At 45.3% G+C, this 13,631-nt stretch overlaps 1 protein-coding gene across 6 annotated transcripts in view; it reads right to left on the bottom strand.

Moving 5' to 3' along the window:
- The window catches only part of LOC117605386 (uncharacterized), a 30,032-nt gene that overhangs the window by 12,183 nt on the left and 4,218 nt on the right, over positions 1-13,631 (bottom strand). Inside the window, exon 1 of one of the 6 annotated variants that reach the window (XM_034326666.2) lies at positions 201-3,146. The exons of the other annotated variants lie outside the window; for them this stretch is intronic. Within the exon in view, the coding sequence (XP_034182557.1) occupies positions 201-766 (566 nt within the window). The 5' untranslated portion in view covers positions 767-3,146. Of the gene's footprint in view, positions 1-200; positions 3,147-13,631 lie in introns of those variants that run through there. 6 annotated transcript variants of the gene reach the window in all.

Here is a 13,631-nt window from a genome sequence, read left to right on the forward strand (position 1 = left end):
ATTTTAAGTTCAAAGTTTCAAAAAGAGATTATTCCATTTTAAATCTTATAGAAAATTATTTTCCAAGCATTGCGATAACGCGTTAAATAAAGAAGTGAAAGATAATGAAATATAGAATGTCTTATCGTTTCCGGTACCAGATTCGTCCTCGAGTTCCTTATCAAGAACGTAATCGTTCCGAGCGAGTATAAACGACTCACCGTGGCGCGGGTTTAAGACCGAGGGCAAGCAGCACGTCGATGCCCGCCATCTTTTGTTCCTGGTTCACTTGATTGCCACTCTTGGCACGTTGTTGGTGTTGGTGCTGGTGCTGCTGGCGTCTTTCCGTGGCCGGCTGATGGTGCTGCTGCTTACTGTCGGCCAGATCGTTGCTGCCGGTCACTTTCTGGCCGGTTAGCATTTTAGCATGGGTGACCTTGAGGAGGGAGCGTTTCGCGTCCTCGACCAGCATCTTGGTGACCGGCTGCACGTTCACCGGCACGCCGATCGTCGGTACGGCGCCACGACGCAGCCTACTGCGCACAGGAAGACCGAGCACAAGGTGCTCCATATCCTTCTCGTAAGAATCGTTGGTGAAGTGGAGGGAGCATATGCGAGCGGTTTGTATGTTGAACGGTATCTCGCCGTTCGAGAGGGGCACGCGACCGCACGCGCGCACCCATCGTGAGCGCACTTCCGGTATCTGGGGGAATCGATGGTAGCGGATACGACGACCGCGGGTCCGACGATGACTGTTGCGGCATGTAGCCACGGCGCACTGCGGCATCCTAACCTCTTAATTCCTTGTCTCCTTTTCGTATCGAGTGCACGCACGCACACGTTTCACACACACACAAAATACACAGGCACACACTTAAGCTGACGACACGCGATAATGTCTCTACGACATCCTCGACGATACTGTTGGAAATTCTATATCATCGGCGATCCATTTTCACAATGCCATCATTTGCGCACCGACCTTGTTCATCGTTGACAAGATACGAGAATTGTTCTTTGGATGCGTAAGCGTGCGTTTTCGTAGCGATCCTTTGTTTCTTTTCTGGCTATGTCGAGTCGGTAAGCAGCGGTGTACGATCACAACACAAAGTCGTTTCTTGCTTTTTTCTTTTCTTTAGTATAGACGATATTTGAATCTTCTTTTACCACTGCTTCGTCGACGTCGTCGACGTCGTTGAAGGTCGCGATAGTCAGCGCGAGCTTCGTTTACTTTGGTAGCGAACGCGTGACTAGATGCGTTTTGCCGGGCGGCTCGGTTTGCCAGGATTCGGTGACACTTGAATATTCCAAACAGGCGCACGTGGGTGTATACGGACGCAGAGAGAGAGAGAGAGAAAGAGGGAGGCGCGCGGCGAACGTTAGATCTTCCAGTTATTCGATTGCCTTCTTTCAGATCCTTTCCGATGTTTTCTTTCCAAGCGATACACGTGCGTCGTGGTTGAGACAGAGGAAGAACGAGGCGAAGGCGTTCTCAAAGGACGACCATTACGGGCAGAGAAGAGAACTGGCGAGCGTAGATGTAGCAACGCCGTCACGGAACGTGAGAATCGAGAACGAGACGGTCGCGCGACGGAAGCACTCTTGCGTACTCTCGATGACCGCGGGAGGTCGAAAGGGCATCGGTACCGCCCTGCGTGCGACGCCCTGCGAACTGTGGCTAGCGACGTAGAAGGGGACTGGAGGAGCAAAGAGTAAAAGAGACAGCGAGTCAAGCGACAGCTGGAGGGAGAAGGGAAGCACAGACGGCGGTGTACCGAAAAACGATGTATGCGTGGGCCTCCCGGCAGACGCCACCACTTCCTCGCTCGACTAAAATTCAAAACGTCACACGCACACGCGGTCGCGCGTCACGTATAAATCGACCGTCCACCAACACGAGAACGCCGGAGGGGGGTTGTAAATTAGAGAGAAAGAGCAACTGCAACACGGGTTAGAAACGCGTGTACCGCACACGTCTTTTTCCGCGACACGTGCGAGAGACGGGTCCGCGTTGTCGGCGAAAGGTGTCGCTTCGTGTACCTTTCTCCGTTCGTCTGACGATCAGCGCTACCGTGATCGTGACGTTGATTGGTGGGCGGACCGTCAAGATGGCGACGAATGACGGTGGCTGAACGACGATAGCCGACGAGCGTACACGAAAATCGCCGAACTTCGTACGCACGACTCGTGGTAGTCACGAGAGATCACCAAGGGGCAGCCGCGTCGTCTTCTTGCAAGCAACGCAACGGAAGATAGGAAACGTTCGTTCTTCCGGAAGAAGGTCCCGTACGATGTATCGATGAAATGGGAACCACCACGCGTATAATAAACAAACTGTGTTTATAGAAAATCTAAAATGTATATTACGCGTGACAACGTGCCTAACTACTGCACGCGCGCTGCTTCTCCTCCGGACTGGCCGATCGGGTCCGGCCGTGGAACAAGAGACAGCTAGTGGCAGCTGCGTGTGCCTCCTCGTGTCTGCGTGAAACCGGTGAACCAATGATCGTGCTCCGGTGCCGTCGCGGCAGGGATGACGAGCATCATGGAGGGGGCAGGGTTGGAAAGGAAGAGAGACCAGGGAGACAGGGAAAAAGAGGGAGGAGGTCACCGCTACCGACTAGGGTCCTTCAGGGGTTCGCCACCCCTCGAACCACGCGGTCCTCCTCGCCTCTGTTATCCGGTATAACCAACCGCTACCGATCTCTCCTCTCTCCTTGCCACCCCTCGCGACCGACCCTTGCCTTCTTCTCCTTTAGCCACGTTGCGCTCTTCCTCGACCTGGTCCTCGCAGGGCGTTAGGTTACGCGCTCTTTTTCTCTTCATCCCCACGAACGGTTCTCGCTTTGTCTGCCAGAGAACACGCTCAACCCGCCGCTGACTATTGTAATCCAGGCAAACACGCGTTAAGAGAATTGTCGCAGATCTTGCCTTCAACAATACCAGAAAAATGTCTACCCTAGCCGTTTCCTTCAACAAATAATCTATGTCCTGGCGTATCGAATAATTTGAATTATTAGATGCTGCCAGGATCGTGATAGAAAATTGCATAACGTTTCGCTTGGTTACGAAAGGGCTCCTTCGCGAGACTTAACGTCCTATAGAAGAGCATTTCTAAAAATAGTCGAAACGGAGGAGGTTCGATTGCAGCAAGGAGCATTCGCGATGGAGCCTTCGATCGAACTCCCCGAATGCGCAATCGTCTTCTTAGAACACACCGGCCACGTGGCAGTTTTAAACAGTACATGATAATTTTGTAAAATAAAACCTATACGCTTAATTATTTTAATTAATCCCTTGGTAATTATACGAATTCCACACTGTACAGTAACTTTGTTATCAAAATTATCTTCTGGTACCAGATACTAAGAGTTTCCTGGACTTATTTACTCGTTTTTCTAAAGGTCTGATAAACCATGAAAATGAGAAACGTAGCTAGACAAATTTTTCAAACAAAGAAACTTTATAGTCCACTTTGGTGAACGGTAAAGTAACGGAGAACAATGAGGTTCCTTCTTCTATGCGTTAGGAAATTTAATTTTCCGTGACCAAGCGTAATCAGGACTTGAAACAGAGTCAAAGAAAAAACAAAATGTATGTCAAAACAATTGACATTCCATCGTGGTATTCCAATCTTGTTCTCGAAAACGAAGGTTGTACAGCTGATTTCACTTTCCGTTTTAAACTTGTCCCACCTGATATTTCGTGCAATTAACGTTCAAATGGCATCAATCGAAAATGAACTGGAAACGAAGAACCAAAATGACGCACGATTTCCTACTATGGTGTCACCAAGGGTGTAATATTCTACGCAATCGTTCTTATTTCGACGGAGACGCTCTTATTCCTCCCCTAATGCCGCTAATCAGGTTCTCATGGTATCTTATATGTGGCACAAAGGAAGGAGAACTTGACCCCGTTCGATCGCAACCGAACCGAAACTGTATATTACCAGTGCACGATCAATAAGTACGGTTAATTGTCTGGATACAAGAAAATTCCCTAGACTGACCGACCGACCGGAGATCGGTGTTCACCATCAACATCATTCGGCGAAAGAGAAATTCTTTGTGGAGTAAAACTGACCTCAAGATGTTTGAAAAAATCGTGGGATTATTTCGTGGGTCTGTTTGTATAAGATGGTGACGCGGCAGGGTGAACCTCTCGGAGAAAAAGCGACGAAGAAGAGAAGGGAGGATCTGGCATTGAGCGAGGAATCACCCAGGGATGTTGGCACACGACACCCCTTGTCTCTGCAACACCTTAAATACTTCATCCAACGCTTCGTTTCTCGGGAAATTACCCTGCTGCCGTGTAATATTTTAACTCGGATTCGAAAAATCAAAAGAAGATTTATTTTTTAATACTCTACAACTATAATTTTTTTAGAGAATTTCTCAGAGAGTTCTTGGAATTATTTGAAAATTATTCTTCGAGTAGTTCATAATAAATAATCAGACCAGTGGAAATGATAGATAATAGAAAGTGGTCTGAAGAGAATCAAAGCTCGAGTGGCAACAAATGGACACAGCCGGTTCACAGTGATACTCGGTTCGCCGCGTCGACCATTTTGGTTTGATAATGAAGACACGCATACCAGATAATAAATGTTCCTTTGTGTATTAGTGGGATTAATGGTTTTCAGTTGTTATATTAGTAGCTCGCACTTTGCACGATAGGCAGATCTCTTTAGTCAGATAAAGTACAAGTGCAAATGTTCTATTGGCCGCTATCGTGTGTTTGCATTGATTCATCTTCGCATCGACGTTAATGGCTTTTGTTACCTTGAACTCTGTAAGTTGCATTACTCCACTTATTTAACTTTAACGATATATTCAAGTTGATTAATTTGTAGATCTCCAGTGTAACAATTTCAATAAAAAAAAAAAAAAAAAATTCGATCATTTGATATTATTTTAGTAAAAATGAACCTTTCTTCCTTAAAAGAAGCTGTTGAACAAGGTACACCATGGATGCTCCAGTTCCAGGGCAAACGTTCTCCTGCAACGCAACAGCTTCCCATCGTTTCTCGTCGAGGATCTTTCCCCTTTGCGATATCGTATAACCAAGTGTATATCTCCCCCGCGTTCTCGAGGCTCATTCCCCTCACGGGTCGACGAAACGATTTTCTGAGAAAGCTTCGACGGAAACCGACGACGCGACGTCCTGGTACCAGAAGCGTTCTCCTAACGGAAACGTCTTCGCGTAGGTTCTCGGTAAGAAGTTTTTGCTTCGGCAACTGCGTGTCCCTGTTTCGAGCGCGTGGAGCCGAAGAGAAGAGAAGCCATCGAAAAGAGAAGAGGCGAAGCAGGCACGAAAGGCCAGGCCTCGGTGTGGTTCACGCGGCCTCTCAAATAAGGACAGACCGATTTCCGGTGGTCTCACTCCCCTCTCCGTACCTCCGTGGCAACCTGACCCCACCATCAACTAATCGAGGGTTGCCTCTTTCCTTTCCTCTCTCTCTCACTTCGACGGGCATGCTCTCCGTTCTCTGTTCGACGATACACAACCATTCGTCTCTCTTCGTCATGGCTACTACATAGAACACGTTTCCCGTCTTTCTCTTTTCATCGGCTAGAGCGGATCCGTGTGTTCTATCCTCGTTGGTGTAACGTTAGAGCCATTCGCTCGGTCTTTTCCTATCTTCATGCTGGTCGTTGACGCTCGTCTTAGCAGGGCAGCCTGTGTGCGGGCTTGCCCGCACAGCTGGCACAGGAGGGAAATAAGCCGAGGCGTCTCCGACTCGGGGCCAGCAGACATGACCGCCTGGAGAACGACCAAGAAGGATGCGCAGCTGCGACTCCCTTTCGCCGTTTTACACGGCCAACTGCGGGCACAGGTCGAAAAATCTCATTCGTGGGACGAAGAACGAGGCCTAGCCTCGTGGGACGACAACGGGCTATGCAACCAGCTACGCGCGATTTCAGCGTTTTCTTTTAATCTGCTCCCTCGTTATCTGCTAGAGACGGAAATACCCGCTGATAGGACTCTGGCTACGTTCCTCGCGACGGTTTTAATTTCGTCGATGCTCTCGGTTTCTTTGAACGCAGCTGCGTCCACCGCTTCGCAGGTAAAATGGCGGAACATCGAAGCAGTTGATAATTATTTTCTTTCGACGAGGTTACTTCGATGATAACCGCCAAGCATTGAAATCTTTTCGCATGATTTCTTGCCGTTCGACGAATCATAGAATAACCGATGCTAGCTCTTCGTCGTCATAACGGTAGCAATATATACGTTCAGCCAGCGTCACCAGAAACGGTAATTGGAACTTGATGTGGCTGGTGGCAACCCATCTTCGCGTACCGGAGCATGCGTACTTGAGCCACGTTCACACAGCACGCAGAAGATCGAAAAGTTTCTGCCCGAAGGCGACCGTGAGATGGTACCGGTGACCAGCACTTCGCTACTATCTTTTTATCCCCTCCGCCCTAACAGTTTCTCTCCAATATTTGCAAACATGTAGCTCGGTGAAAGCTTGAAAGCTTGATTCCTTACCTCCTTCGAACAACACGCTTTCGATCCGCACTTTTTTTCATTCATCGTCCATCAATAATTTACATCATTTTGGAGGAATTAATGGTATAAAATATTCGATAAGTAGGCACGAATGTACGCTGATCGAAGCGCGTTTATTTACGATCAGCAAAGTATGCGGGCGAATTAGCGTTCGAAGCGAGTGACTCAGTGGCTGAAGCATTCGCAGACAAGAAAATATCTCTGCGTTACCATAGAAAAAGTCTGACGTCACGAGCCGGCTGATACGACTATCATCATCGATAAAGAAGATAGCGATTCGAAGGAAAAGATTCGACTTCCCTCGTCAGCATACGCGCCGCGTTCCAGCAGCGCCGAAGAGCAAGAGGAATTCGGTGTGGGTGCATGGCAAACGCGGACGCGTCGCGTCGGTTCTCCAAAGCGAGCGAACGAAAGAGAGGGAGAATGGGCAAGGTGTATTTCGTAGGAAAAGGTTGCTTCGATAGGTCCACCTGGCTTCTCGAGATTTTCCAGAGTTCACCCCTCGGCTCGTTTTCCGACCACTTGGTCGTCCGCTTATTACAGAGGCCTAAGGGATGGTATCTTTGGTGCACCGCGCGTTCTAGGTGGTTCACCCGTCTCTCTTAAGGGGCAACCACCCCACTCACGTGCTTCCTCCTATCTTCGTTTCGCTTTAACACCGGCTGACAGTGAGGCTGAAGCGTGAGGGGACGAGAGAAGGGGAGACACCCTTCATCCTTGAGGCGGGGTCCCGGCCACCCCGCTGCTAGGTTCGCTAGGATCAATACCCGCCATCCGAACCGAAGTCCAAGCCACCCTCTCTTGCCTGCGCTGCCTGCCTGCCTGCCTGAACCTGCCAACTACGTCCGTCCAAGTCTCCGGAGAATTCAAGTGGCTTGCCGAATCTCCGTCAGGACAGATGCCTTCGAATTGCGGTACACGCGATCAAGCCTTCGTGGACAACGCGATTGTTCAATGCCACCTCGATGCAGCATCCGATCAAGATTATCATTGATCATCTTGAAATTGATAATAGGAAGATGGACAGAAATAAGATCGTATTAATCGACTGACGGGTTGGTCCTTAGTTGGGTCAACGGTAATTCGATAGAAATTATTACTACCGAATTTTCAGATGAAAAATTTCCATCATGTGAGATTAAGCTTCTCGTGTAGATACTACCATGTTTTAATATGGCGTACCAATATGCTTAGGCGTTGATGGTCGAAGAGTGTACTGGTACGTTTATGGTTCTCAGTGGGTTAATGAACACAGCAAAGAAAGGAATTCTTTTCCCTGTAGAATGTTTCGATGTACGCGATACTGAACACCAAGGATGAAGTTGATTTAAATGGCGTTTCAACACGCAAGGGTAGTTGGATTTTCAAGGACGGTCGTTGAAATCTTCAGAGCTTCTTTGGTGAACAAAGAGTACATACTTTGATTTCATTCATCTCTAGACAAGCCATTTATTCGGTTACTGATCTTTCTTTTCAACGTTTCGATTTTATTGAATCAGTTAGATCAACATAATCCGCGACTAAACCGGACCAGCTGTTGCTACAACTGGACATTTTAACACAGTACTGAACTTCACTTCGTTTGCACGGTTTTTCGTTTTTGTAGGCATCTTCAAAGTCGAGGGAACACCTTGCGCCGAGGAAAAGCAGACAGATACATTGTCGTGTGGTTAGTAATGTATAAAGTATGACCATCCGATCGGTTATACGAAGTTATGTTTAATTCATCTTTTCTTTGTCCCTGTTAACAGGTACAAAGCCGATATTTCCAACGCTTCGAGGAATCGCTTTTCGAATTGGAGAATCGTGAACGAAAACCTTCTACGAGACATTACACGATGAAATTTCCTGGATAATTTCTCTAATACGGCGAATACCGTTTGAGTCACCGGCGACAGGAAAATTTGAAGAGCATTATTATTGTATTAACAATTTATGGTAGCAAATAAAAATGTTGAAATGTTAAAATTTGAAAATTAATTATTTCTATCCCTAATAATTAGAGTTAAGACTTAATAGTTAACGAGGGCTCTATGGCAAATAAATACGTTAATCCAAAAATCAAAAGCGATCTTTTGAAAACTTGTCATATCGCATTTCGGGACCGTTGCACATTCTACTCGATTCACTGGGTCTATTTAATCCACCACCGGAGCCAGGATCTCGTTTTGCAATCGAGTTTGACGAGTACCACAAAATTATTCTGTTTCTACAATAGCCAGTAAGAAGTCATCGAGTTTAAAGAGAAGAGAATAATTACCGTGTAAATATCAATATTCGATACTATTAATTAAACAACGCTATGCCCGAGCGAAACTCTCGACGACGTCAACACCATTTCAACACCCATCGAAATATCGTGTCTTGCATGCCCCGCTCGATCGATTCCTCGTTAAAGTCCAGCTTGCAAAACACCAATTAGCTAATTGAATGGATTGCTCAACTATCTAACCAGAAACAGTTCAACGCCTTCGCGAACCGAGCTGACAATTCTTTTCCTTTTTTTCTTTCCTACTCGAGAAGGGTTGAAAAGAAGACGAGGCTCGTAGGATGAAAGCCATCTCGCGTCGCGTTGGGAACCAGCCTTCTCTTTCTTCCTCTCGTTATTGCTACAAACGCGATAGCGCGAGAGGGGTCAGAGCCCGTTTGGAGGGCGGAATTGCAAGGGGGATATTCCAGGAGGGGGATGCCGGTGGTGGTGAAACATACAAGGGCTGGAAGGCACACCCGAGGGTGGTATTGCACGATGGTAACGGATGGTAACCGACTGGGCTTGGATCACCGGATGACGTCATTGCCGCGTTACCAGGATACCAAAGATCAAAGACCAATGAAAACGTCACCTTCGCTTCGTAGGCTATACCTTCCTTCTCACGGAAGCTCCAACTCGACCTAACAATACATTTTTCTCTCCTTTTTTTCTCATTGCTCTTGTTAAACTTCACTTCGACGTTCACTCTTGTACTTATGGTAATGATACCCTCCTCTGTTTTCCTTTTCGATCTTTATCCGATGCTACCGGTCGTAACGCGAGGATAACGCGTTTACAGATCGCGTGGCTTCACTTATCGCTGATATTTTATTTATATGAAGGATAACCAGGGCATGCGAGACGCTCGGTGAACGAATAAACTATGATAATTATTCCTACCAAGTTTATTTCCTCTCATTGGACACATACGCTTGACCTTCGACCCTACGACGCTCATGTCCCCAGGAACCAACAGCAAGATTCATGGGTGATCTAGGTTTTCTAAACGGACACGCTAAATCCGTTTTGAAAAAGATGTTGGTACCAAGGAATTTTCTAAATTCAACTTTTAAATTACCCAGCGAATTAATTTTTCAACTTCAAGTTCTCTATTCTTTTAAAACGACAGAATAGAACTACCTGTTAATTTTACCTATTCTATGTAATAGACATCGAATGACCCTTTAATTCAGGAGAAATAATATGCAAGTTTCAATAATTCCAACAGGTAGCCAGTTAATAACTGTTGGATCGATAAACACACTTTTATTCGAAAGATAGATTGGATTGTTACAAATGAACGCGAATCTCCAATTTCTACCAGTTCCACGAAATCAAGTACTTCGAACTGGTAGAATCCGAGAATTCCAATGTGTTCACGAATCATCTGACCCACCATGCCTGGTTTCGACCTCTATACCTATACAGGTCGAAATTGGGGTCATCTGGGCAGGATGATCGTTCCTTCCCTCTACGATTTCAACGTCGATGGACTTTAATTGTAAATGAGGAAACGGTACTCCTGGTACCGTTCAAAGATCTACGTTATCCTCGAGGAAACAATAAATTACGAGGCCTCGATGATTCACGTAGAAACGCGGCTGAAGGTTTGCAAGGAAATCCTCTCAACGATTAATGACTAATTTCCTCGTAAGGAAAACGCACGAAACTTTCTACCCGAAAATTAATAATACTTTGTATTGAAAAATAAAATTGCAGTAGTGAAATTGAAACATTGGAAAATTAAATATTTTTTTTTTTTCAAAGAAAATTTTTCAAATAAATATCGTATAGAAAATTGCTATGATAAAAATAAAATTCTGTGATATTTTTCCCGGTGAATATTTTCTCGTACGCATTGGTTCGCGCGTGTCAGCCCCTCGTCGAGATCCTTCGAGCGTGCGTGGTGGTACCAGTTCGATGGCGGAGAGAAATCCGCACTTACCTGTTGGAGAGGCTCTCTTTCGCGCTTGTGTGAACGTATCTAGCTTCCTCGAGGTCCCTTCTTTCAATGGTATAACGGCTGTTTCCTGGAAGTTCCTAGGTATCGGGATTCGAAGTTCGCCGATGCAGGCGGTTCCCTGCGCGGCCTTGAAGCTTTGGTACCTGAGGCCATGGAAATCTTTGTCTCGAAAGGCTAAGACGGTACCCTACGGTCGGCTCGATGGGATTTCGAAGCTTTTAGTTTCAGAAACTCAATAACGTGTTTCGAATACAATAGTATTCTCTGAAGAAACATACACCAGATCTCTGTATTCTTCAATTTTTTATATTCTTCATAAAAACTTCTAATAAATTGGTCGATGATCATTTTTCCACCCATAATTTGAACGAACAAAAATTCTTTCTACCACTTCAGGTATTCAAAACAGGAAGAACATCTCCCTTCTATTGTAGTGCCCTCGCACCCTCGATGAAGAACAAAGACCAACTTCGCCATTTATACTGGGTGTTCCATGAAACTTGAAAAGTACGATCTCGAAAGAATTTAACCAGCCTACAGGGACGAGTAGACGCAAATTCTACGGTACCTACATAGCGAAGGAAGACCATGAAGAAGCCAAGCGTTGGTAGCTCGCCTCCAGGAAAGCACGGGTTTCCCGAGGTTGAAGCTTCGAAAGCGGGGGACGAGGGGCGAGGTGAAACGAGGCGCGCTCGATCACCAAAAATACCCACGAAGGATACGCAATACCCGTGAGCGTGCAGCGACATGGGATCGCCAGGCGTACGCGTGCGTACGCCTACGTCGTGCACACAGAGGTGTACGCAAACACGCAGCCATACACATGGAGAAGGAAAGGCGTGCGTGTCGACGCAGTCGCAAGGATCGTCAGCCGACATCTGGCCGCGGTCCTTCGCCCGAGGGACCGAGGGACAAAGAAGACCTTCCCCTTTTCTTAGGGGGGCCTTGGGCTGGATTATATCGTGGTAGGTTGTCTCGTTTGTGTGTGTGTCTGGTACCGGGGAGCAGCCCGGAGTGGTTGCTCGATGCCGGTCTGCAGGCACACGTAACGACCCCACCGGTACCGTTTCTATGGTACCGTTCGCAGGGATTAACGCCCCTCCCGCTCGTAGCAGACCGCTCCACTTTCATCCGGGATACGGGGTGAGACCAGCCTTGGCCTGGGACCAGAATTCCATACGCCTTCTTTACAACTCGTACGTCCATAACTTGACAACACACTTTTTAAGAAGAAGATAGATCGTCACCGAGTAGATTGAATTTAGACAATTTTCACCCTTTCAGTGGTACGAGTGTAGAGTGTATTTTCTTCTAGGAAAATACCATTAGAATTGACGCTATTCTAACGATTTCATTAGAAAAAGAAGAAAATCCTCTGCATCCATAGAAGGGTGGATTAGGTGTTTAGATTAGACCTACTGTGGGTATGTGGTCTAAACTCATCCAAAGGGGACGAAATTATACTTTGAAAATACTGCTGACTAATCTGTTGCTAGTGCTTTCAATTCTGGGAACAATAGGTAACGTGCGTGACACGTGTTACTGTATGGGTGGGTGGTTACGGTATTACCTAAGTGACACAAACTCGAGTCAATGCCTTGTTCCTTGTTAAAAAAGGAAGTCTTCATTTCAGGATTAACTATTATTTAAGTTTCATCTTGGATGAAGTTAAAACTATTTTAGCTAATTTATAAGGTTCTAAGGAGAGGGTTAACCCTTCGAGCAAAAAGCGTTCATAGTGTGCGACACGATATTTGATCGTGTCAGGTGAATTACCTGAAGCAGGGCTGTAAAATTAGCACTGAGCACCTTGTGCAAGAATCAACGAGCGATTTGTCTAATTATTATTAAATAATTATGAAGTTCCTCTAGTTGCCTGATGTTTCTTTAATATCCAAATGTTCTTTCCCTGGTATAGCGAAGGTTGTAATGAAATTTGTTTGGGGAGAACCTTGGAAGTAAGGTCCTGCTTGTTAGCGAGTATCACGAGGACTCAGGTAAACGTGATGTTATTTTAGACTCGTGGATGGAGGAGTTTCATTCGAACGTGTTTATTAGGGACCTGGATATTTACACTGAAACGAATCATTTTTATAGTGGAGGATTATAAAAGGAACACGGTTTTAAATCAAGGTACATCACCTCTAGCAATTCTAAGAACCAATTTTGTTAAATTTAATTATTGGAATTAATAAAACTGTGGTAGAATTTCATTGGAAGTTATATAAAATCTAGAAACCTTATAAAGAAAACGGAACAAATTGCATACCTTTACGTGAAACAATGAACTACCGACAGGCTTTAATTAAAAAATTCATTCTAGGGAAATTTAAAAGAGAACGTGGAAATTTTTGTGGAAATTATTTCAATTAACTTTATCGAATTACAGGAAAATATTAAGTTCGCACTTATGGTATATCATTTTGAAAGTTAAGATTTGATGAGCGCGTCTATATACAGCAGGCAGATACAATAATTAAAAGTACACTTTATACAAATATTGTCGATCATTTCTAAGAAATGGATATACGTATCGATTCGACTTAGCTTTATGAAGACCGAGGATCAAAGGAAACAATACTGTCTCCCCACTTAAGAAAGGCCATTCTTGTACCGTAAAATCCCTCAGTGGTCCCTGAATTCCTTTATGAGTTTTTCCTAAGTATTTGGAAGGCTTATGGAAAATTTCTGATGACTCAAACTAAACTTTAACCGATAATTATGGCAACCAATGATTTCACCCCCTAATTGTTAAAATATTTTTTACATTTTCAATCAAATCATAGAATTTCAAGAAAAATACCTATTAGTTATGAAATATTAATGAATGTTTCCTTTTTATATTCCTCCCTTTTGGACAATAAATGAAGATTGCTTTTTCCACCCTTACCAAAATTGGTATCATCGATAGCGCTAACG

Source organism: Osmia lignaria, chromosome 3, assembly GCF_051020975.1.
Source record: "Osmia lignaria lignaria isolate PbOS001 chromosome 3, iyOsmLign1, whole genome shotgun sequence".
In the NCBI taxonomy this organism is placed as follows: domain Eukaryota; kingdom Metazoa; phylum Arthropoda; class Insecta; order Hymenoptera; family Megachilidae; genus Osmia; species Osmia lignaria.